Genomic DNA, 25,128 nt, shown 5'->3' on the forward strand with positions numbered 1-25,128 from the left:
CGTTTCCTAGGCAGAGGGCGATCGCAGCAGCCCTCTGCTCCCCGGGAGAGGCTCCCAGAAGCAGGTGGCACCTGTCTGTATGGCCATCTGGACAGGCCCCCTTCCTTCTCTCCCATGAAGAAGAGGTGGAAGCACCTCCAAAGGGTAGGCGGGAGAGAAAGAAACTTAACAGAAATGCAGAATCAAAGTGCTGAGGACAATTAAGAATTTTTAAAAGCGGAGCGGAGCAAGAAGCAAAGAGAAAAAAGAAAGCCAAAGAGAAAGTGGTAATAACTCTGCGAGAAGACCACATGGCATTTATATGCCACGCATTTCATTTTAAATGTCGCTATTTGCTTTCTCGTTAGCTTTGCTGCCAACTCTGTTACAGTACTCAGTAAAATTCATTTAAAAAAATCACACGGAAGCTTTCTCTACTCTATCCTTAAAATCAAACATAGATTCCTTTTTTTAACTGCATGATAATATATCTATATCTATATCTATATCTATATCTATATCTATATCTATATCTATCTATTTATAATTAACTCTTCAAACGAAACTGCAAAGCAGTGTTAAATTAGAAGGGAATGTCCTGATAACCGATAGGGGATGCCCAATGCATTGGTTTGTGCCAACTTGGTAGTAAAAGGGAACCTGGGGGGTGGGGGTGGATAGGTAGACGGACAATATTAATAATAATAATTTAACATGAGCCCTTTCAACCATTCCCCAGGCTCTGGTAGAAAGAGAGTTGATGTTTACAGTAAAATTCACTTCTGACAAGGAGTGGAAAAAACTAACTTAGGGGACATCGCTCCGTCTAACTGGCAGCAACGTGGCAAGAACGCAGCATCTGAACACAAGTGCAGCAAAACCCTCTTCTGAGGGTCCCCCTTGATATGTGAGGGCCAGTTTTCTTTTGGGAAGAATGTCTAGGCGCACATTAAGGCTTGATAAAAATATGAACTGGCCCAGGTGTTCAAGACCTAGTAAGAGCACCCACAGGTTGAGAGGCAACCCCCAAGCAGCTAAAATAAATTCTTTCTCATTCTCTTATCTTCCTTTTAGTAGAATAGTGGGATATCATGGACACATCTGTGTAAGCAGTTGTAGCCCATTAAGTGCAGCTGAGAAAGCGAGTACAACTTCCTCTCTTGCACAGAGGACTGGCCGGGGTACACTCAGACCTTCTGCATTCTTCTTGGCTGAGTCACGACCAATGCAACTTCTCCCAGGGCAATGACTGGTGATGGGAGTTGAGTCCCAGCCCCAAGTCCTTCCATGAGAGCAGCATCAGCAAACATCTCTTCTTCACTCGGGCTTGTCAGGGGAGCTGCACGGCCTGCACACCCTGTGTGTGTTAGAGGAATCTAGCCCATCTCTCTCTCATCCCCAATGAATTCGCAATCAATGAAGTATTTACTGAACACCTCCAAAGTGCTTGGCGCTGAGCAGGGGCACAGGGAAAGAGAGACATAGTAGGCCTTAGTTTCAAGACCCTCATGCTTTACTTAAAGAGAACAATCCATTGGCAACATAAGACAGGTGCATCACCGAAGATGTGTGCCATGTCAAATACGCAAGCTAGAATCCACAGTCCCTCCTCTGAGCTTCCACGGCTGACAGGTGCCTGTCATAGCCATGTTCACCACTTATTGAGTGCTGACCACATGCCAGGCATTGCTCATAAGCATCAGCTAAGTACCGAAAGAGGTAGCTACGGAATTTATCCTCATTTTTCAAACGAGGAAACTGAGGCACAGCCTAAGGTCACATGGCTTAGGCACTGAGGCAGTGTGACCTCAGAGGCTGCCTGCCCCAGACACGGTCTCACCAGGGACACTGGTCTTTTCTTTTCTTTTTTTTTTTTTTAATCCTTGATTTTTAGAGAGAGTGGAAGAGAGAGGGTAAGACAGGGAGAAATATCAATGTGAGAGAAACACATTGATTGGTTGCCTCCTGCACGAGCAGAGCCCTGACCAGGGAGGAACCTGCAACCAAGGTACGTGCCCTTAACTGGAATCGAACCTGGGACCCTTTGGTCCCCAGGCTGATGCTCTATCCACTGAGCCAAACCGGCTAGGGCAACATTGGTCTCTATGCATGCCTGTTTCCTTCTCGGGTGAGAAGACTGTCTCCTGATTACTGCCACATACCCCAGCGTTGCAATTGCAAAAGGTGCTATTTGATAATTGCTCATTAAATTGAGCTGGGAAGGGTATGAAGGAAAAGCTATGAGGGGGAGTTGGAGAGGGAATCATTATAAGGTAAATAAAGGGATTCCAGAGCAGTGTCAAGGCAAGGGGGACCCAGATGTCACCAGCGTGCAGAGGCCCAAGGTGGCCTGGCGTCCGCTGCCCTCCCTCCCAGTAGCTCTGCTGCAGTGCCAGAGCTGGAGCAGGATGGGAACAAGCAGGGGGCCTGGCTGGAGGTGAGGACAGGAGGGGGGCAGGTACCAGAGGAAGGCACAGCATGGGGCCCCGCCTCTTGCCTTTGCCCCCAGTGTAACAGAATGGCAGCTATCGGAGCAGCTAAAACATAAGGGACAATCAAAGAGCAAGTTAGCCAATGCTGTCTTTGTGGCCCATAGAAGCTGAAGAAGAAAAAAGAAACAGAGAAGAACAAGTGTTGGCGAGGCTGTGGAGAAATTGGCACCATTGAGCATCACTGGCAGGAATGTAACACAGTGCAGTGCTGTGGAAAACGGTATGGCAGTGCCTCAAAAAGTTAAACACAGACATACCATATGATCCAGTAATTCCACGTCTAGGTACACCCCAAAGAACTGAAAGCAAGGACCCGAACAGATTTTTCACACCCGTGTTCCTAGCAGCCTTATTCACAGTAGACAAAGGTGAAGCAACCCAAGTGTCCATCAACAGATAAATGGATAAACGAAATGTGGTTCATGTGTACAATGGAATATCATTCAGCCTTAAAAAGGAAGGAATTCTGACATGCTGCAACATGCACGAATCCTTAAAGACATTGTGCTGAGTGAAGTAAGCCAGACACAGAAGGAAAAGCACTGTGTGCAGTATCTGGGGCCGTCACATAAGTAGAACAGCGGTGACTGGGGCTGAGGGCCTGGGGAGAATAAGTTATCATTTCATGGGTACAGAATTTCAGTTTTGGAAGATAAAAAAAAATTCTGGAGATGGGTGGTGAGGATGTTTGCACGACAAGGTGAATGAACTTAATGCCACTGAACCGTATATTTTTAAACAGCTAACATGGTAAGTTTTATGTAATGTATTATTTCACCACAATAAAAAGTTAGGGATAAAGAAAAAGCTGAAGCAGGCTTTATAGCACCCCAGTAATTCCTGGGGTTACCTTAATTGAGAACCTCTTTGAAACTCTGTGACTATGGCCAGGACAAAAGCGATAATTCCACGGGGAAAAGAGCCCCCAAACAACACGGAAACGGTGCTGATGGGAAAAGCCAGCCAGCGTTGCTCTATCCCTTTGTACTCAACTTTTCCTGAGGATGGGAATCCTTTTTGAACATTAAAAAAATAAGTGCTCAATCCCCACAGAACAATAGAACCTTTGGTACTCACTGATTGTGAAAACATATCAAGAAAAAAAATATACTATCACCTTTTAAAATGAACTTAAGTGATGACAACCCCCTTCTATACATCAGGAAAAGGGCAGTACGTGTGTGAAGGAGACAGTCTTTATTCTCTCTACCAGCAATGCTAGATGCACCAAAGGGTTCTCGGGTCCTTTAAAACAGCACTTCAGGCCCCTGGGGACCCACCGCCCACAGAGGGAGAAACACAGCTCTCTACTAATGAGAGGCTAAAACTCAGCAATAAACTCCAAGACAGAGTTCAAAACCATTAGGTCAAAAATGCTGTGAAACACAAATGCAGCTCTTCTCAGAAAATAAAAAGCAAAGCATTTCCCCCCAGAATTACAGAGTGTATTTGTTCTACCTAGGCTGGATCCATGCTGGCAGGCAGCCCTCCCTTATACCAAGCCACCGGAGCCCGCTCCGCAGTGTGGCCAGGCTGTGCCCGGCAGGCTGGCACCTCCTATGGGAGCTGCCTCTTTGGGGTAAAGGTCCAAAACCCTGGCACGCCTCCCAGTAATGATGTCATCTAATAATTTTCCTTTTCCTAAAGCGAAAAGCTCTAAAGCTACTTTTTTATCAACTCCTGACATACCAGTCATTTAGAAACCTCACCCTAGTGTAAGCCTGTGGATCGTATACCAGCTCCGTGATGGGCAGACGCGACTCAACAGAGGCATCTCTCAACGTTTAGGAACCTCAGTTTCTGAAAGCTACACTAGAATGGTTTATTACTTGCTTGGCTGACACAAGTGGCATGGGGCTAGACGTAAGAGAAAAACCCGTTGTTGCTGTTTTACATTGATAAATGTAATTTTTTAAAAGTAGAGTTCTATAAGAGGGCAAAGGATTATTATTCTATGACGTCAGCGTGTCTTGCTGAGGACCCACACTGGCCTGTGAAGTGGGTGGTGAGGGGTGACGATGGGAAATTGTCCACCTAGTAAGCTGATTCTAGGATACTAACAGAAATGAGTGCTCGTAACATTCTTGCATCAAAATTGTAACCCAAAGTTTTAGAAACAGGTTACCATGTGGTGGATCAAAAGCATGTGGTGGCCCCCAAATGCAAAGATATAAGCTGCTTTAATTAATCAAACCCACGGAATCATGTCTTCAGTGGGTACAACCTTGGAGAGAACGAACCCAGGAATATTTCAGAGACTTTCCTCTAGTGGTTCTCAACCTTTCTAATGCCGTGACCCTTTAACACAGTTCCTCATGTTGTGGTGACCCCCAACCATAAAATTATTTTCGTTGCTACTTCATAACTGTAATTTTGCTACTGTTATGAATCGTAATGTAAATATCTGTGTTTTCCGATGGTCTTAGGCGACCCTGCTAGTGGTTCTTAACCTGTGGGTCATGACCCACAGGTTGAGAACGGCTGCTGTAGAGCCTACAAAAATAATTTCATGGTTGGGGGTCACCACCACATGAGGAACTGTATTAAAGGGTCGGGCGTTAGGAAGGTTGAGAACCACTGCATTGGGTGACAGCTTAGGAGGAGCTTCTCCACCACGTTCCTTGAGTTTAGGACTGAGGAAACACCCAGTGGGAATTAAAACCTTGGTGCTGACTCCCTCAAACTCCAGGTTCTCCACCCACTGAAGGAAGCTCTGAGGCAATCGGTGGGGCCCAGAAAAAGAGGTGTGGTTTTTTTTTTTTGTTTGTTTTGTTTTTTTAAAATATATTTTATTGATTTTTTTTAAAAAATATATTTTATTGATTTTTTACAGAGAGGAAGGGAGAGGGATAGAGAGCTAGAAACATCGATGAGAGAGAAACATCGATCAGCTGCCTCCTGCACACCTCCCACTGGGGATGTGCCCGCAACCAAGGTACATGCCCTTGACCGGAATCGAACCCGGGACCCTTGAGTCCGCAGGCCGACGCTCTATCCACTGAGCCAAACCGGTTTTGGCATATTTTATTGTTTTTTTACAGAGAGGAAGGGAGAGGGATAGAGAGTTAGAAACATCGATGAGAGAGAAACATCGATCAGCTGCCTCCTGCACACCTCCCACTGGGGATGTGCCCGCAACCAAGGTACGTGCCCTTGACCAAAATCAAACCTGGGACCTTACAGTCCGCAGGCTGACGCTCTATCCACTGAGCCAAACCAGTTTCGGCAAGAAGTGTGGTTTTGAGGGCATGACCAGCTGCCTGGGCTGCCCAAGGGCTTGGCTGCAAGCTGTGTTTCCTCTTACTGTCAACATGAGTGGGTTGTACAAAGTGGACAGAGTAGAGAATTCATCAATTTCTCTCTCGGAGGTGGGTCAAAACAAGTCAGCTATCGGGATAGCACAAGCCCCTTTTAGAAGCCCACCTTCACATTAGTCACATCGTGGACACGAGCAAGGAGGCATTTAAATCCTAGATTGAGCCTGGCCTTGGTGGCTGAGTGTCGACCTATGAACCCGGAGGTCACAGTTTGATTCCTGGTCAGGGCATATTCCCGGGTTGAAGGTGGCAGCCGATCAGTGATTCTCTCTCATCACTGATGTTTCTATTTCTCTCTCCCTCTCCCTTCCTTTTTGAAATTAATACAGATATATCAAAAAACTAAAAAAATAAATAAAATAAATCCTAGATGGATCTCCAGGAGTAGAGAACACCGAGAAAGAGATGTTTGCTAAGAACAACCCAGTACTGGGGAGACAGAACAGGTGCGTAGGAAAGAATCCGAGGCTATGGTCCAAGGCAACGTATCGCCAGATGACACAAGGCCAATATGAACTTGTTCTCATCTTTATCTGTCCCAGATCATACTAACCTTTCACAAAGTCTCTCCTGAATCACCAGATGCTACCCCTGCCTTACAAGAGAAAGAAGGAAGGAAGGAGAGCGGAAAGACTCAGTCTGGCTTGAAAATCCTCGCTCTGTTCCTTATGGCCTGGGTGACCTTGGTCAATGTGTACCTTCTGGTCTCATTCAATGAAGAGGGTGACATGGCCTTTCTGAGAGGGTTGTTGCACAGCTTACTCTCGGCAAAGCCCACAGCCAGCGTCTGGCATTGACTAAAACCTCGAAGCAGATTTGCATCTTATCTCTGGACTCGGAGACGGAGGTGCCATAGTATTCAGTCTGACCTCAGTCAAATCCTCTTGGACAAATGACAAATCCGAGTCTCCCTGCAAAATTCCCGACATACAGAGGTTTACGAGTGACTTCCCAGAAGTTCCACACACTTTCTGGGGCACTCGCAGCACACCGCCTGGCTTCCCCCCACACTTGTTTAGGGACAACCCTGATGTGCATAACTAATTCCTCAGGGAGCATTTCCACTACTATTAGGACTGGAACTTTGTACCCACCGAGCTGAAAATAACACCCAGTTTCCAAAACAAGGGTTTTGATCTTCCTGAAATAGTAATCTTTTAAAGTGAACCCCACTGCCGCTGGGAGCTAGCTCAGGACTCCTTGTGAGAAACAGAAGCCTCCTGCAAATGTGTCCTTCAAATCTCTCCTCCGCTCACGCCAGGCACATGGCAGAGGCCTCCAGGAGTCCTTGGCTTCCTCTGCCAGCCCCTTCCTGCCATCCAAAGTGATTGACTAGCCCACTAATTGAGCATCATTAGCAGATTGAGATCGTAGTCACCCGGTCTTAAGCACTTGGCAGGCTCCGAAGTCCCCAGGGAATCGTGGCACCAATAAACCTAGCATAATGTGTGATTATGTGTCAGCTACACCCAGGTTCCTTTGGCTTCAGAGGCAAATGAACATTTCCGCGGCGTCCTTGGGGGAAAAGGCCAAGGAAGAAAAAAGAGTCCCTTAGTTACAGAGGTAATAACAGAAAGCCTGCTGACCCGCCAGAGAAAGAGAGGCAGCTGCCTCCCACCAGAGGCCAAAGTCCGGCTCAGAGCAAGAAAACGGGATCCCGTCCAAAATCGAACCAGTTTTCCCGCAGCATCCTCTCAAGTGACAGTTGGTCTGGCCCCGCAAAGGAGCCAGCCCACAGCAGGGGACACAGAGGCTGCCCACTCCCCAAATCTGCTTTGGGACCCAAGATCAACCCTGCGGAATCCCAAATCATTATCCTTCAACCGCCAACTGCCCAGATTGCACGTGGAAACCCAGGAGGAATTATGTTTACTGTGTATGACATAAATACTTAAAAACCATCTCCAGGAATTCGAATGGTATATGCACAACACCCAAACTCCACGTTGGACTCATGGCGCGAGCTCATACCTCTGACAGTAAATATTAGTGGGCCACCTGGACGAGGAGGCAGGATTACTGGTCGGGGGCCAGGCTGCGCCCCCAACTCACTGTGTCGCTTCAGGCAAGTCACTGAACAACCCGCAGGCTCCAGTCCTCGGGTGTGAGATGAGTCTCACTGGAGTCGTGTTCCCCAAAGAGCCATCTACAGGCCGTCTGTTCTAAGTCCCAGGAATAGTCCCAGGGAACAGGCATAGGAGATTACTAGTGCTCACCAATTCCCCACCTCCGCCCCTTCCTGGAGATCAAACAAAACCTTTCAGGCCCCTTTGCAGTTGGGTGGGTCCATGTGACTAGTTCAGGCCAAAGGGCTGTGACTGGAGGCCAAAGCCCTTAAGAGCCAGTGTGCAATGCCTAGCTGCTCCCCCCTCCCCCTCTCCCCCAAACCCATTAAATCCTGGAGAGCTGACTGGGCCGCAGCAGACCCTGGCAGAGGGTGGATTCAAGGACCCCAAAGGTCACCTGATTAATGACAAATGGAGGGAGGACAGCTTCCCAGTAAGTGGCCTGTGTGGCTAGCGGCTGTGACACCTGTGGCCCATGCTGCCATTTGTTTCCCCCAACTTCTTTGCCGACAGAATTCAAATTTAGCTCATCACAGGGATGTGGTCAGCCCCAGAACTGTGACATAACAAATCCAATGGGTGTTGCTTTTTGAAGCCTCTGAATTGCTGATCATGTGCTGTACAGCAAGAGAAATCCAATGACGGGTGAGATAGTGAAAAGTCCCTCCATCACCAAAGCTAAAGCTACATCCTCTGATGAGCTTATCAGCAATAAAGTGGACATTTTAATCTCCATATGCTTGTTTCCATGTTTATTTCTCAATTAGTTCTGAGCTTCAGAGGACAAAAAGGTGTTTTCTTTTATTCACCCCAGGCTAACCCCAAGCATTTTGTCCCTCTGTAGCCAGAAGCATTCCTACATAATACAGACACCCTCAGCAACTCTTCAAAATGAGACTCAGATGTGGTAGAAGGCCCCAAATCCTGTCACTTCAGAATACAGGCAGCTGGAAGGCTGACTTTATATTTTATCTTTACTCCACGAAAAATCCTCTCTCTCCCCAAAAAACCACAACAGATGACGGGAATGGCTTAACAGTCACTGAGCAGGTGAGGAAACAAAAACAATGAGCCTTCTCCATGGGAACCAGAAATCCCCACCCCAAGTTTTGTTGTTTTCAGTTCTCAAATAATCACCTAAGAGTAACTGGCCTTTTAGATGTAGTTTAAATGAATGGCAAGACCTGGGAGATTTTCTAGCAAGGCCGCATGCAGCAAGCCAAATTGCTGTTTGTATCTCCAGGAAGTGCGCTTCTATGGCTCCTGGAACTCATCATCCCTGCCAACAGCGCCCTCCACTGGGCCGTAAATGCCTACCTTGTATGCTGCCAATTCCATAATACACCACCCTCAGCTTCCTGGAACTGAGTGGCATCAGCATAAAAATGAAATGTGAGGTTTTTGAGGCTGTCCCAGCGGCCGTTGAACTAAGCATTGAGAGGCAGCTTTCAGGGGAAGGAGAGCAGTCCTCTACTTGAAGTCCAAAATACATTAGGGGAAACAAAGTCCCCAGATTTGGTAGCTGCTGTCATCAAATGAGTGCAACCTCTTTCCTCGATTAGAATACAGTCCCTCATTTTTTTTTTAATAAAAAGAATTTCCAAAGCTCGTAGTCTAATCAGTTGTTTTACAAATAAAGACACCGTGATCTAGAGAAATTACTTAAATATAAAAATGCCGGATCTCCATTTCAATCCTGTTCGTCTGAGTGTTTGCTCCGCCAGATTTACTTTTCTGTAGCTGTGAGGGCTAAAAGGGCTCCTCTGAGAACTGTTCCTGGAGGTAAGGTTGCCCTGTCTGGTTCAGGCAGACCTGAACCTCTGAGAAGCAGAGAAACTGAGCTCTGGCGGTTTCCATGGTGACCACTGCATGCTCTAATGAGGCTGGCTGACTAGCCAGCACTTAGGGAGCAAAGGTTGTGGGGCATTCCAGGAAAAACCCACATGCCGCTGAGCTGCTCGGATGACATGTGAATGGGCGGCTACCCTGCCAACAAACACTTCGTTCAGGAGACAGATACACAGCTCGGAACTCTACGTGTCTGGCCCCATGCCAGGCTCTTTTCCATATATTAATTCATTTAATCATTACCAAACATTATAGAGCAGATTAGAATTCTATCCCCTTTTGCTAAGGAGTAAACCGAGGCAGCTCACTCAGGATCACGGAGCTTATATAAAGGTGGCTCTAAGCCTTATTCACCCACTCTGACAAACTGGAACTGTTCTAACAAAAATAAAATAGGGAACTCCCTGTATTCTTCTAAAGAAAAGCTGGTCATGATTGCTTGTCTCAGAGGGAAAAAACAAGTTCAGATTTAGAGCTAACCACTGACCTCTCTTTCCCATCATTGCTAGATTCTGAAAAAGATCTCAAAGTGTCATTTTAAAATATTAAGTCATGAGAAAAATTCCCTAAAGAAGGTTTGGAACACATAAACATTAGGTCAAACATGAGAAAAAGAGCAGAAATGACCCTACACCAAAGCAAAGCAGGTGGTCTGTGAAATCATATGAATAGGTGTGCATTAAAGGGCCTTGGGAACCCCAGTCCAATCACATCTATGTCACATAACTGTCATTGATGCCAGGAATGCCATATTTAGTAAATAAATTTTGCTTGAGTTGAGACTTTAGTCCCTTGTTTAAAGGTAAGTATTCTTAAAAGGAAAACATACGCTACGAACACAATAGCAGTCATCAGCGCCTTAGTATGAATTAGCACATCATTGTCCTATTGCTGAGGGAAGCAGCAGTGAAAGGAGAAAGAGGGAGGGGCCACGGGGAGACAGATACAAAGGTGCCGGGAAAAGACAGGCTCTGGAAGAGATCCCAGGAGCCAGGATCATCCTGAAGACACCGAGCTGGCCAATAAAATGGAAGGAAGACGTTCCAAAAACAAAATGGATGAATTTACAGTTTTCTACTTTATTGCAAATACACTAAGGACTCATCTTCATCTTTAAGAAGAAACGGAGTGTGCTTCATGTCTTCACAAAATCTGTGCTGGCAAATCCATACCTAACCCTCTGTGTTGTGATTCCAGAGATACCAACTCTACAGAAAGTAACTACCGAAGAGAAGAGTTTCGGCACAGTGCCTGTGACTACCATCCGCCACACAGGAAGTATGATCATAACATCAGACTATTCCCTTAAAAGTGGTAATGATATGACAAGACCCTGATGATCCCTCCTGGATCCCGCCGGGCTAAAGCCAATTGGATCTCAGAGGTCAGGGTTGACATAGAGGCAGTACTCACTCGAAAGACCTTCTCCACTCTTGCAATGCTTTTCCCAAAGATGGTTCCAAGTTGGTCTCCAATTCCAGCCAATAAGAAACCAAAGAGTGGAATTCCAAAGATGGCATATAAAATACAAAAGATTTTGCCTCCTTCAGTGCTCGGAGCAATATTCCCATACCCTGGTGAGAAATATTAAAAAGAGAGAGGGAGAGTGGTGAGGTAGCAGAGAAATCAGAGTACAGAACCAAAGATTCCACAGACCCTTCCAAACCTTCCTGCATCCCCACCCCCAATCTGATGAACTTTAGAAAGCAGCTCCTCATTTTAAAGGCCTGTAAACTTCAGAACACTGTCCCATGGCTTCCTTTCCTTCCTTCTTGTCAATAGTTTTAAGGAGATCCAGGTTTCCTGGATCTAATGTGTTCAGTTAGATTACTTTTTAGGAAATGTGTGGTCACCCAAAATTGCATTTCTAATGGAAAGTGGTAGTATCCATTTCAGAAACACCAAACATCCTGGACCCGTCTGGTCTAGGGACACCTGCTCACCTAGGCAGGGTTCGCCATTGTCATTTGTAGATTGGAAATGAGCCCCTCCAGACTGCGGCTGCCTTCAGCACTTGCCTTCCCAGCGTCATGGGGGCCCCGCACTAAGGAGGCTGTGTGGTTTAGCACAAATTCAGAAAGGACCCATGGGCCACACAGCCCGACCTGGGGAAGCCTGAAAACAGTCAAGAGTGCGGGAAGGACAGTGGCTCTTCTCTCTACTGGGAACCCTGCTTCATCTCTGAGTCCGGCCTATCCTCCCACCCACTTATTTTATTTTATTTTTTTAAATATATTTTATTGATTTTTTACAGAGAGGAAGGGAGAAAGAGATTTAGAAACATTGATGAGAGAGAAACATCGATCAGCTGCCTCCTGCACACCTCCCACTGGGGATGTGCCCGCAACCAAGGTACATGCCCTTGCCCGGAATCGAACCCGGGACCCTTCAGTCCATAGGCCGATGCTCTATCCACTGAGCCAAACCGGTTAGGGCAACTCCCACCCACGTCTTGCATCAAGGGATATCAAGTGCTAAAGAAATGTGTGTTGGTGGAATGGATGTTTACAGATAAAAGAAACCCTTCATAGCCAGGTCTGCTAGTATGTTTGTCAAATAATGTTTTGAAAACACCAACACCTTAAGACTGCAGCAATTACATAAGTAACTGAGGTATAGTGAATAGTGTCCTTACTCTATATGGATGGGACTAAAGACAGTGGTGTTGGAAGAAAATGGCTTATGGCAGTAGCACAGTTTGTATGGAAATCTAAATCATTGGTTATTTGTTTTCATGTCAATGAGTATCTAGGTAGTCACCTAACTATCCTCCGATATCAGGGTGACTCATGTGAGGTCTGTTTCTAAAGCCGTCAGTGGGTGAGTTATTGGGTTCATGGTTATCAGCATGTTGGGGGTGCAGCACGGTAAAGAACAGCGTTGATGATTGGTCCATCAATCCTCCTCCTATGCATGTGGTGAGCTCACTGGTGCTTTCTGCCCTTGAGCAATGAGTCACCTTGCTATTTTCCTTTTCAACTTTCCACTCGGATTCATTCAAACCTCTTATCACAAGCATCTAAATCACAGTTGCTGTTTCATCAAGGAGTGTTCAGTCAAGCCTCCTAAATCTCGCATTTCTGTGACTCACCACCATTTTGATTTAATGGTAAAAAAATCAACAACAACCAACCCTTGGAACTTTTTTCAGGTGCTTTCAGGAACTTGGACACAATCCTTTTTCTCAGCATCCCCCCTCTAGAATGATCCGATTTACACAGCATAGCCCTCTTGGAGAAGGAACAAATGTGCCTATACAGTTTCACATTATGCAGGTTTAAGGTTCCCTCTCGGAAACATTCTAGTAACTTCTGGAACATTCATTCTCTTGCTTGGCTGTCTCATAATTGCCTGACTACTATCAGGGGAATCTAGGTTTTCTTTTAATCTAATAACTCAGAAAAATATATGCTGCAGACACAGGCAAACAAACCTAGGCTTCGAACCTGCTGACTAGGCATCTTTGCAGCCCTGACCAGTGCTGTGCACCCTTCCTCTTCCTCTCAGAGAGGATCTGCCCCTACCCCTGGGTCAGGGGTCATCCAGGGTCATCAGGAGCATGAGAGAGAAGTAAGAAGACAGAGGATCCAGATCCAATTCACCTCACTCTACCCAGTTGTCCTTTGACTCCCTTAGCCACTGCAAACCCTGGTATTGGAGGGGTTCAAGGACAACATGGGGGAAAAAATCAATGAAGTGTCAAGTACCATATCAATGCAAAGTAGTATTATCATCATTGGCTCCTTATTTACTCAGTGCTTCACAGACAGGAACAATAAAATAAAATTAAAGCCAAGTTCTTAGGCGAGGGCACTAGTGAAGTGATATTTAAATACGTCTCTAAGCATACTTAAGGGCATCGTGTCATATCAGACACAAAGTAATCGCCATTCCTGAGTGACGCTGTACTTTGTGCATGGGTGTGCGCATGCGCATTTTGGTCCCCTGCCTCCAATGAACTCTCTGGGCGTGACTGCTGCAGTTTGTCAACCCTGTGACTCTAGAAACATCCTAGAACTTCCATTTTGGAACTTTGAGGAAACAGGAGGCCCACATTCCTGGATCCTTGGCTCCAGTTCTACCTGGCCTGTTAGACTGTCCTGCCCAGCCTTCTAGAATGCTTGGAAGAACTTTGAAGTGAGGGTTGAGGGTTGTACGTAGGCCCTAGAACTAGAGATAATGTGCATGCTTGTCTGGTTCTTCCGCTTACTAACTCTCGGATGTTGGCAACCTACCTAACCTTTCTGCCTCCTGCTCCTCATTTGAGAAGGGAGGCTATTTGATAGCACTCACCTCATAGCTACTAAAGGTGAAATGAGTTGCCTGTGAAGATTAAATACGTGTATGTGAAGCCTGACGCACAGGAGGCGCTCAGTAAGTATTAGCAATTATCCTCTTCTGGTTTCCAGTAGGAAGAAATCACTTCTGAGCCATATGTCTCCAGGAAAACGAAGCCCCAGGAGAAAACAGATGGTTGGCTCCTACTTTCCCTCCGGAAACTCTGCTGTTCTCCCACAGTGCCAGGACACGGGACAAAATGTACCTCCGGTGGCTGGCTCACTGACCTGGGCGGGCCCATGGCTGGATTTGGGGTGCGGGCATCTCTTGGTGCAGCAAGGGGCTGTGAAAGCTGGGAAATGAGAGGGGATACACAGCCACCAGAGTAGCAATCAATGAGGCAGACCTAGCCCAGAAGATTGGAACTGGATTTAAGTAAAACAAAAGACATCCAAGGAGCTACTCCATCAACTGGCTTCTGGTGACGTTCAAAGGAGATGAGCCCAAGTGAGGACAGTTTGCAATGTATGAAAAGGACCAAGGTGGGGCTTAGCTCCATTGACCCCAGCAAGGAAACAGTCCCATGAAGAGAAGGCCGATGTTCAGGGAGGACGTGTGCCCGGGAGCACACAGACGATGCTCCTATTTGCTATTTACGTGCCAAAGTCACACCTTTGCCAACCCACGAGCTATGCAGGCCTGGTGTGTGGTGACAAGTGTGCATTCTAAAACCAGAATGTCTTTGCACACAGGGCTGGCTTGATGGGTGTGCAACCGGTGCAAACAGAAGCCCCATTTCGAAGGGCCCCGTGCTGTGGTTAGGGCTCTGCTGTTGCCATTTTGACATTTTTACTCATTTCTGAGCAGGGGACCACATTTTCATTTTGCACCGGGCCCCGCACATTCTATAGCGGGTCCTGCTGAAGGAAGCTACTGAGCGCCATTGCTTCCTCACCGTGAGATACTGGGCAAGTTACTTAATGTCTCTGAGCCTCAGTCTTCTCATCAGTAAAATGAAGCTAATAAACAGTACCTGCCTCATGTGGTTAATGAGAGATTGGGAGAAGGCGTGTGGAGCACAGTGCCTGGAACCAGGCAACTGCTCAGTGAATGCAAGCCACAATGACTGCTATTTCCAAAATCATGGGTTAAACTTCCAATCAAGTGCTGGTTAATTAGAAATAGCTGCTCAGGTTCCTTGGCAGGCACAACTCTTAAATGAGGCCGCCAGGCAAGTAACACCGTTACTGGCTACCATCTGGAACCTGACCGCGGGCTCTCACTGATGTGGGTGGAGTCCGGTGACTCAATCCAAAAATGCCCCAACTACTAAACTCCAGTTGCACTCGAGAGCCGTTAGTCAGAATGCCATCACCTGTGGCCCTTCTGTTTGTGATGGTTTATGGGGAAGTCTCTGCACACAAGAGTGAGTGTCATGATTAGAAAAGCTAGTTACTGGGTTATCTACCAGCAGAGGCCACATTCAAGGACAGGTGGGGCTTTTTCACATCAGCATTAGTTACTGAGAAAGGGGACAGGACCTGTAACTAATGCTGTCCGACAGGTACAGGGCAACCTCAACAAAGGAGGAGCTGAGTCCATTCTTCCTCGTGGCGGGGCTCCTGGCTTGGAAAATGCCTAAATGTGTTCCCTTTGGCCATACACTTATAAATCTTTCTATATGTCTTAGTATAAGAAAAGCTTTCTACAAAAAAAAAAAAAAAAAAAGACAGCCTTGATCCATTCAGATAAAAGAGACTTCTGATTCTGAGTAGTATCAGTAGTATTGCTGCTTTTCAGAAAAGAATCTATTGTTCCTCCGATCTCTCTGCCTACATTCTAAGCAATGAACACGTTTTTGTGTGTCTGAAAAGTACATAACCTCATGAAGCCCATGAAAGTCTTTCTGGAGAGCAATTTGGTGAGCCTTTAAAAGGTCCGTGACCTTTGCCACAGCAATCCCTTGGGGATCTTTCCAAAGAAAACAACCAACGATGAAGACCACACTTCATGTACAGAAGTTTTCATGGTGATGCTAAAGGAAGAAACAGCTTCAGCCTCCAACAATATGGGGTCATAGTGTGGATGGTAGAAGCCATGGAACCCATCAAAGATTGTTTTTCAGAGAAGCTTAGTAATAGGGGGACACGTTACCAGTAGTATGTTGTATATGAACTCAAGCAAGCAGGCGAATGTTTGTGCTTCACAAACAATGAAAAGACAGCTCCTCAGCTCCAGCTTCCCCCTGCCTGCCTCCTAAACTGTGAAAAATTTCTCAGGAAAAACTAAAAGGATCAGTGAGTTCTGATTTTCCTTAGAAGCTTTGCTACCCCACATGTGATGAATGATGAAAAAACCATTATTTCCTCACCTCTTTATTCTACTAACATTGTACAATGGGTCTCTTTAGAATTCTCGAACTGTGTGACTTTATAAATATTCTCCCATTTGGAGTTAAAATTTAGCCATTTTTTAGCCAGCTAAATGGTGGCCATCTCACAATACATTACTTTTGCAATGTATTGAGAAAAAGGGACAAAATAGCCTTTTTTTCATTGAATGGAACAGGGACCCAATCTCTAGCCCTAACACCGAGCCATGAGGCTTATGGTTTGGAATTGGGTTTTATTTGTGTTTTTGTTTCATGCCTGTTTTATAGTCGTTTCTTGTTCAACATCCACCTTCCTTCAGATTTTGGGGAAAGGTCCCAAGCCTGAGCCTTGGTATGACAAAGTGTCCTGCCTCCCACTAGAGAAGCAGCACCTTCCCAAGCAGCCAGGACACAAGCACAGAAACCCAGAAGCTCATCCCATGGGATGCTCTGCCTACGACTTTAAATCTAGAGCAAGTGGCCCACAGGAGGTAGGCGATGGCAGCTGCAGTGTCCAGCAAGGTCAGGCACTGGCCAAGGAGGTCAGAGAATGCTGTCTGGCCCTCCATGATCTCTGACCCATACATGTGTATTAGTTTGTATTTTTCAGTGCTGGGTAATAGAAAACCCGATGCGGACTGGCTTAAGCAGAAAAGGAAATGCATGGAGCCTGGTAAACAGGAGATTTAACATTTATTTCTTAACACTTCACGGAAAGCTCCATCCAAAGCTCAAAAGATGTGAAAAGAAGCCTGTTTTTCACCCCCCACCCCTCGCCTTTTCTTACTCTGCTTCTTTAACTGAATTCCAGGCATAGCATTTCATCAAAGGAAGAAAATGACTGGCAGGGTCCTGGGCCTATCTCTTTCCAGATTTACCTCCAGTAAGACAGGAAGTCACTTCCTCCAAAGGTCAAGTAACAGTCCAGGAACTGAGTTTCTTATTAGGGTAATCCCAATGAGTTAAGAGATCTCAGGTCCATCTCTTAACTAAGGGTGGTGGTCACTCACGTGCAAAGTAATGGATTTCTTAGTCTAGACAAGGTGATTCTTCCCCTGAGACCTGGAGGCCAAGAGTGGGGAAGAGGACCATTGGGGAAATGGTTATCAGAATAAGTAAATGGATGCCAGGCATCAGAAACCAAGGACTACGTGTCATTTGCACAAACTCAAAGATTCTAGAATTAGCATATAAAAAGGGCAGGAAATGTTACATATCAAATGTTTCTCATTAGAAACACCATTCCTTTATCACATAAGGTCATGTGGGCCAATGAACACAGTTGTTCAAGAAACCAAGCCCCTGGTTCCTAAGGAGTGGACACAATAAGTACCATCAGCACTCATACCAGTGCAGCTGTAGTGTTTTTCAATGCATCATACAGACCCTGATTTAGCCATTTTATAAAACGAGAAAATTTGAATGTTTTTCCTGCTGGGGCTGTGAGGTTGTGGACTAATCTTGTCTGGAGAGTCTGAAAAGTCTTCTAGACCCCAGATCCTAGTGTAACGCACACCTCTAATATCTGTAATAGCTGATCTTAATAGATAAGCAGATTTGCAAGTGTGAATCTGACATATAATTAGACCAAGAGTCTTTTTAAAAAGAACAATTCTCTTTCATTCCCAATTTTCTTATGGCACATAACTTTCTTGATTGCACCAATGTAGAGACAACACAGGTCCTAAAGGCTAGGTCTAAACACAAAAACAAAATGCTGTACCTCTAAAACAACCATTAGCCTCCTAAACGTACACCAAGAAGAAGTGGATCATCAAAGCTGTGCATCCCCCAAGGGAGGCCTACCCTTAGGCACCTACTTAACATGTGGTCATGAAGGACAAGAGAGAGAAGAGCCTCCTTGATGGTGTAGCTGGTCTTGGAGAGCAGCAGATGGGAGAGCTCCTTGCAGGTGTCAATGAAGGAACCCACCCCTTGCAAGGGCAGAGGGGCCTCCCAATGCCTGCCCTTCATTTCTATGGATGGGCACTGCATTTTTATTGACTTCACTATTGTATTGGGGAAGATACCTGTCAAACTCATTTTCAGCAGAGCTGGGAGAGGGATATCATCTAGCAAGGGGATATCATCTAGCAATTCCACCATTTAGGAAAAGAAAATAAGGAGAAAAAATACAGAGAATGGCAAAAGAGCCCATCAGTTGCAAATCTCACAAAGTGCCAGCAAAAATCCAATGATGACGGCGAGGGTGTCACCTTAAACTTCGAAAGAGATGTCTTTGTTTGCAGCAGGTGTGGATATAGGTTGAAGAGGAATAGCAGCTTAAGCCTCCCCGCCCCCCACCCTCAACCCTCCCACCTTAATCTGGTCCAAAAAACAGGTGAGGCAGAACTATTCATAGAAGAACACAGATGGGCCTGCCATCGCTTTGGCAGCAGGAAAGGAGAGTCTTGGGATGAGCTACCTGAACAGCTAGCTACCTGCCTCTCCCTGCTCGCCTCTCCCCAGCCCCATTTAAAATTCAGCAGATAGCTGGTACAGGAAGATCCAGTTTGTTTGGTGTCAAGTATTTAAAAAAAACTGGCCCAGCAAAAATATTAAGCTTCCCTTTTTAAAAAGAATGTGAAAAGAGCAGCAAAACTTACCAAAGAATGGAAGACATTCAGTAGAAAAATGTCGCCCCGACCCAACAAAATTGTAACAAACTATGAAGTCATCGCCTCTGAGTATTTTCAGAGAAACCACAAAGCAGCAATGCAAGAAATGAGGAAAATAGTAGTGGGGTACCTAGTGAAGATGAAATGGGAGCTAATGGAATTCAGGAAAGGAATAGGAAGGGAAAAAATCCGCTAATGATCATGAAATGAAAATAAAATTGGAAGGAACAGATGGCAGAATAGGCACTGTGCAGAACACAAAAAAGGAATAGAGAGGATAAAATTACCAAAATGAAAACCAAATCTTAAGCGTTGAAAAGGCACAGAGGAAAATTACAGACATAAAATACAGGCAGAAAAGTGATAATATATGTGTAGTTGGGATCCCCAAAGGACAGAACTAAAACCATACAACAGAGAAAACGTTTAGAGATGACAATCAAGAAAACTTTCCTAAAATCAAAGGAACAAAACCTAGCAGTGTTATCAGATGAAAGATAACGACATAGTCTTTTGCGTAGCTGGGCAAAACATCAAGTCACTTACAAAAGGGAAAAATATTGGGCTGACATGAGATTTCTCCACAACAGCATCAACACCAGAAGAGAGTGAAAAACCTACCACACCTTGAAAAACATGTGAGCCAAGGATTTCATTTCCAGCCAAACTGCCATTCAAGGGGCAAGTTATTCTGAACAACACAAAACCCTAGGGACTATTACTCCCATGAGCCATTCTTAAGGCAACTATTTGAAGATGAATTACAGCCAATCGGGTAAGGATGAGGAGAACCGTGGCAAAAAGACTCGAGATGAATACTGAGGACATTTAACTGAGAACTACAACTAAAATAAATGTATCAGGAGAACAGACCGGAATGTAAATGATATACTCTGATGTTACAGAATGACACAGAGAGTAATAATTGATAGCGGAAGAGGCAAAGGAGGAGGATGCTAACTTCACCTTATATTATAGCTGAGAGCCAAGGGGTATCATCTAAAGAGGGAAAATCAGCTGAAGTATATTTAATAATTTAAAAGTAAACAGTAGAAGGATGGTGTCCAGAGGGCGATGTCATTGTGCATAATAGGGTGGTATTAGATATTGCTTAAAGATTAGAACACTAAGTTGTTACATATTATTATAATTATAAAGTTAATCCCTAAGATAAAAATACAAAACTCCCCAAGTATCAGAAAAGAGACACACAAATATTATACAACAAAAATTGCTGCAGGAAAGAAGTAATTATAGATCACCATATGATCAGTTGTGAAGAGCATTTATCTAGTCCAAGAAATGCAAATGTTCACTTTTGATCTAATTAAACGACAGTGGGAGGACAGGAGGATGGGCAGAGAGCAGTCTCCAGTGGAGCGGATGAAAGAGAACCAACTCCTCACCTTCCACCACAGGAAGTCAAGACATAATCCCTAAACCTGAACCTTCAGGAAGTGGCTACACAAGTGTGATATTCACAGGCATGGAGCTAAATATCGCAATAACCAAGCAAAAGAGAATAAAGTGGTTGCCCTGGGGAGGTGAAAAATTGCTGTTTTTCATAAACAAACTTTCTAGAACATTTATATGGTTCTTTCCTATATAACTTTAATAAAAAGTACAATTTTTTAAAAAGGAATTTGAGCACAACTGAGCAGTCTGAGTTCAACTGGCCTGATTCATATTTGAATTTTTTCACTTTAACCTTGTCATGAGGTCCTTTCATACTAAAGGCTTCTGAGTCTCTCACTGTTTTTTTTTTTTAAATTAAATATATTTTTATTGATTTCAGAGAGGAAGGGAGAGGGAGAGAGAGATAGAAACATTAATGATGAGAGAGAATCATTGGTCGGCTGCCTCCTGTACACCCCACCCTGGGGATTGAGCCCACAGCCTGTACACCCCACCCTGAGGATTGAGCCCACAGCCTGGGCATGTGCTTTGCCCTGGAATCAAACCCATGACTTCCTGGTGTATAGGTCTACACTCAACCACTGAGCCTTGCTGGTCAGACTGGTTTATTTTTTTAAATGATTGAGAGAGAGAGAGAGAGAGAGAGAGAACAATTTTCCCCCCACTTATTCATGCATTCATTGGTTGATTCTTTCACGTGCCCTGACTGGCCTCTGAACTGCAACCTCGGCTATCACCATGACACTCTAACCCCGTGGTCGGCAAACTGCGGCTCGCGAGCCACATGCGGCTCTTTGGCCCATTGAGTGTGGCTCTTCCACAAAATACCACGGCCTGGGCGAGTCTATTTTGAAGAAGTGGCGTTAGAAGAAGTTTAAGTTTAAAAAATTTGGCTCTCAAAAGAAATTTCAATCGTACTGTTGATATTTGGCTCTCTTGACTAATGAGTTTGCCGACCACTGCTCTAACCGACTAAGCTGCCCGGCCAGGTGCCTTTCATTGAAAGCCACGATGACCACTGTATTAATGTGACAGTGTTTCGTAAGCCTCCTTGCAGCCTTAAGCTGCCACGTATTCTGCGAGGACAGAAGTTTGACAAGCGCCATGCCTCAGGATGGCCTGCAGAGGAAGCGAGATTGGCAAGCAAACGGGTTACCTATGGTGGTGATGACAGTTCCAGCGAAGAAAAAGGCACTTCCGAGGTCCCAGTGACTGCTGTTGTTGGAGGAGTTTCCTATCGGACTCACTCCTGCGTTGTCAGCGTCAAGGGCATGCTGCAAAGAGAGTGAGAAAGCGTGAGGCTCGGTTAAAAAAGTTAAAGGAAAAGAATTTTCCTGCTCAAGAACCTGCAGTGATCCACAGGGGACTGGTTACGTGAATGAGGGTACAGTCACTAAGAGAAACACTGCACACCCACTAATTAAAACGAGAAAATGCGTTGTACATGGGGGAAAGTTAGGGTATAGTAACGGTGCCATTTGTGTAAAATTTGTAGGCACAGGTTTATGCAATCCAGCCCTGGGTTATGCAAATTGCATGCATATTGCTTTGCAAAGGCATAGAAGGGTTGTGTAAAGATTGTTACCCAAAGTGGTCATTCCTGAAAGACAGGCTTTCTGCTGCTTTTGACTCTTTTCTGTTCGTTGGAATGTCTTACACTGAGCTTGTTTCAGGAGCACAGGAGGCAAGAGCTTGGGCTACTGGCTCAGCCTACCCTGGCTCTGCCTCTTACTAACTTCAGAACCTCGCGGAAGCTACTTTAACCTCTCTAAGCCTAACTCTCCTCCTTTGAAAACTGGGGATGATTAATACCTTCCCCACACACTGGTGGGGAGGATTAAATGAAATGGTCCCACGTAACGTACTTAACTCAATGCCCTCCACCAAGTCAGGGTTAACTAACAGCCAATGTCATTTCACTGTCCCCCCCCCAACATACAGACACATATTGCTCCTTTTAAAAATAAACAGCAGTGACTCCTTACTGACCCACTGGATTTGGAATTCCATACACCTTAAAATTCCCCCCAAATTGGCCACATTGATGATACTGCTAAATCCTCCAGACCGGGCGGGACACTCCATGAGACACACCCTTACACTCCTGGACCTTTGCCCACGCCCTCCCCGAGCGTGCTCATACTTCAGGGTCTAATCGGGGTCTGCTTTTTCCGGGCGGTATGAGCAAAATAAAGTGAAAATCTCTCAGCAGCCCTTCTAAGCTGGACCTGGCCAACCCCTTTCAGGCCAGAGCAGCGGGGAGAGCAGGGAGGAAGAGCAAACAGGAGCTGGGGCGAGGAAGGGACAGGTGGGAGTTGCAGAGGGAGGTGACATAGAGTAACTTCTAGAACAACTAGAAATCCTGTTCCTGGCATAACCCAGGTGGAGCCTACAAGATGCAATTAAATATATATATATTTAATATATTTATATGTGACAGTATTACAGATGTCTCCCACTTTCTCCCTTTTTGCCCCCCTTCCACTCAACCCCCGCCCCACCCTAACCCTTCCGCAAGACACAATATTGACATGTGATTATATAGGGTGTCCTGAAAATGTATACACACACTTTGAATAATTATAAGGGCAGTGTTTATTAAAATACATTTCATTTTCAAAATTGAGCTAACAGCTATTAAAGAGGGTATACATTTTGGGGGGACACCCTGTATCTATCTTTAAATAATGCCCCTTAAGCTTTGCTAAAACAGACATGGTTGCCACTAAAACAGATCACAAGTGAAAAAGCGAATCACCCTTATATGTTGCCTTAATGAACCTGGGATATTTCAAACTCTCTAGACCAGGGATCAGCAACCGTTTTTCATAAAGCACTAGATAATAAATATTTTAGGCTTTTGGGGCATATTTATCTTTTCCTTTTACAAACCCTTAAATATGCAAAGACCATTCTTAGTTCACATGTTGCACAAAGACAGGCGTGGGCTGGACGACTGACTGGTCAATAGAAAAAAATCCCCTTTTGTTAAATCTTCAGTTGATTCTTCCCTTTCTTTAAGAACATGAAATACTGTGCTGGTCACTGTTTCTAACATTAACCCTGGCACCCCAGAATTTAAAATCCAGCTGCATGGGGTGCGTACAGGCTGTCTTTGCCAATGGTTTAAATCGGCCTAATTGACAACAATCATCAGGGGCTCTGCTCTGTTCTGCTGTAGAGAAAAGACAGATGGCGAGTCCTTTCTGCTAATAAGATATCCATTTTTCCTATGCTGTGAGTGCCGCCGGACCCAGCAACAGGCCCTAACTAGTGTTTATCTCCTCATTATCTATTCAGCGCTGATGGGCCCACCTGGGCATAATACCTCAGGAGCAGCTCTGGGTCTCAGGCACTTAGGTGATCTCACATCACGCCATCAATAACTAACATTTCCAACTTCTATGAAGCTGTAAAGAGAGCTTGGTTTCAACCAAGTCTCCCTGTGCTGAGTATTGCATACAAACATCATAAGCAGACCCCGTGCTGCATATAAAAATACAGATTTGCAGCAAAGACAAGCAGAGAGGATTGTTTCATCAAAAAAATCCAGATTCCTTTTCAGTCTCATTTTTCCCCCTGAATTATGCAATTTATAAACAAATAATTAAAGTATTTATAAATGCAATCTCTCTCTCTATATATAATCCTAATATGCAAATAGATCCAACGGTGGAACAACCGAACAACCGGTTGCTGTGACATGCGCTGACCACCACGGGGCACACGCAAAAGATGGCAGGTGTCGGCCGCACCGGGGTGGTGGAGCAGGTGAGTGAAGGCATCAGACCAAGGCGGGGTGCCGGTCGCTGTTACTGGAGCGAGCCTCTGGTGGTTACTGAAAAGTCTTTGCTCCCGTGCGCTGCGGTCCTGCCTGGCACTCGCACCCACTGCCAGCACCGGCCCCGCTTGCACCCAATGCTGACGCCAGCCCCGGTCCCGATTGTTTGGCGAGAGCAACGGCTGCCGGCCCCAATTGCCCCTGAGGGCTTCTCCACCTCTCCCTGCTCCTGATGAGTGATCGGGGCAGCAGCCGCCACTAGCACCCACTGACGGTGCCGGCCCTGCTTGCATCCACTGCTGGTGCCAGCCCCAATAGCTCCACGCTGTCAGCAGATGCGAGCGGGGCCTGTGCCTCTGTCAGCACTTGCGAGTGGTGGCGGTGGGAGCCGGGCTGCCAGCAGACAGGACTGCCGCAGAGGGAGGGGCCAGGCAGGGGCGTGGAGGATGGGCCAAGACCCGCCCCTGTGCCCACCACAGCCTCGTGGCCCACAGTTCCTTTCAAGGTGCACAAATTCGTGCACTGGGCCCCTAGTTTATAAATACTTTAAGGAAAGTATCAATTGAAAGGAAAAGAAACTAACATTTGTTGAGTGTTTGCATGGAGCCAGGTACTATAGAAGTGTGATTTCATTTTATCCTTTGCACTGTTTGTGTGTTATTCAATGTTATCCTTTCTACAACTTGCAGAAAAGTAAAATTATCTCCCACTTCAGTGGTAAAAAAACAGGCTCAGAAAAGTTAAGTAACTTAGCCCAGGTGACACAGCCAGGAAGTAGAGAAGTCAGGATTCAAAACCTGACTGGGCCAAAGCCATGGTTTTGCCTTTTCCTTTGCATGTGGTAACCAGAACACACTCCTCTCCCACAGCCATGCTGGCCTCCAGACAGAGACGAGGGGGAAGGACTGGCATCGTCTAAGAGTTTAGGCAGAAGGGACTTCTCAAGGGATCAGTTCTAATTA

At 45.6% G+C, this 25,128-nt stretch overlaps 1 protein-coding gene across 3 annotated transcripts in view; it reads right to left on the reverse strand.

Moving 5' to 3' along the window:
* The window catches only part of KCNK10 (potassium two pore domain channel subfamily K member 10), a 108,806-nt gene that overhangs the window by 25,309 nt on the left and 58,369 nt on the right, over positions 1–25,128 (reverse strand). For all 3 annotated transcript variants that reach the window (XM_080683034.1, XM_080683035.1, XM_080683033.1), the window contains exons 3-4: positions 21,542–21,659; positions 11,116–11,276 (exon numbers count right to left, since the gene is read on the reverse strand). In XM_080683034.1, the coding sequence (XP_080539160.1) occupies positions 11,116–11,276; positions 21,542–21,659 (279 nt within the window). The remainder of the gene's footprint in view (positions 1–11,115; positions 11,277–21,541; positions 21,660–25,128) is intronic.

The sequence above is a fragment of the Plecotus auritus genome (assembly GCF_963455305.1).
Source record: "Plecotus auritus genome assembly, chromosome: 1".
NCBI lineage: Eukaryota > Metazoa > Chordata > Mammalia > Chiroptera > Vespertilionidae > Plecotus > Plecotus auritus.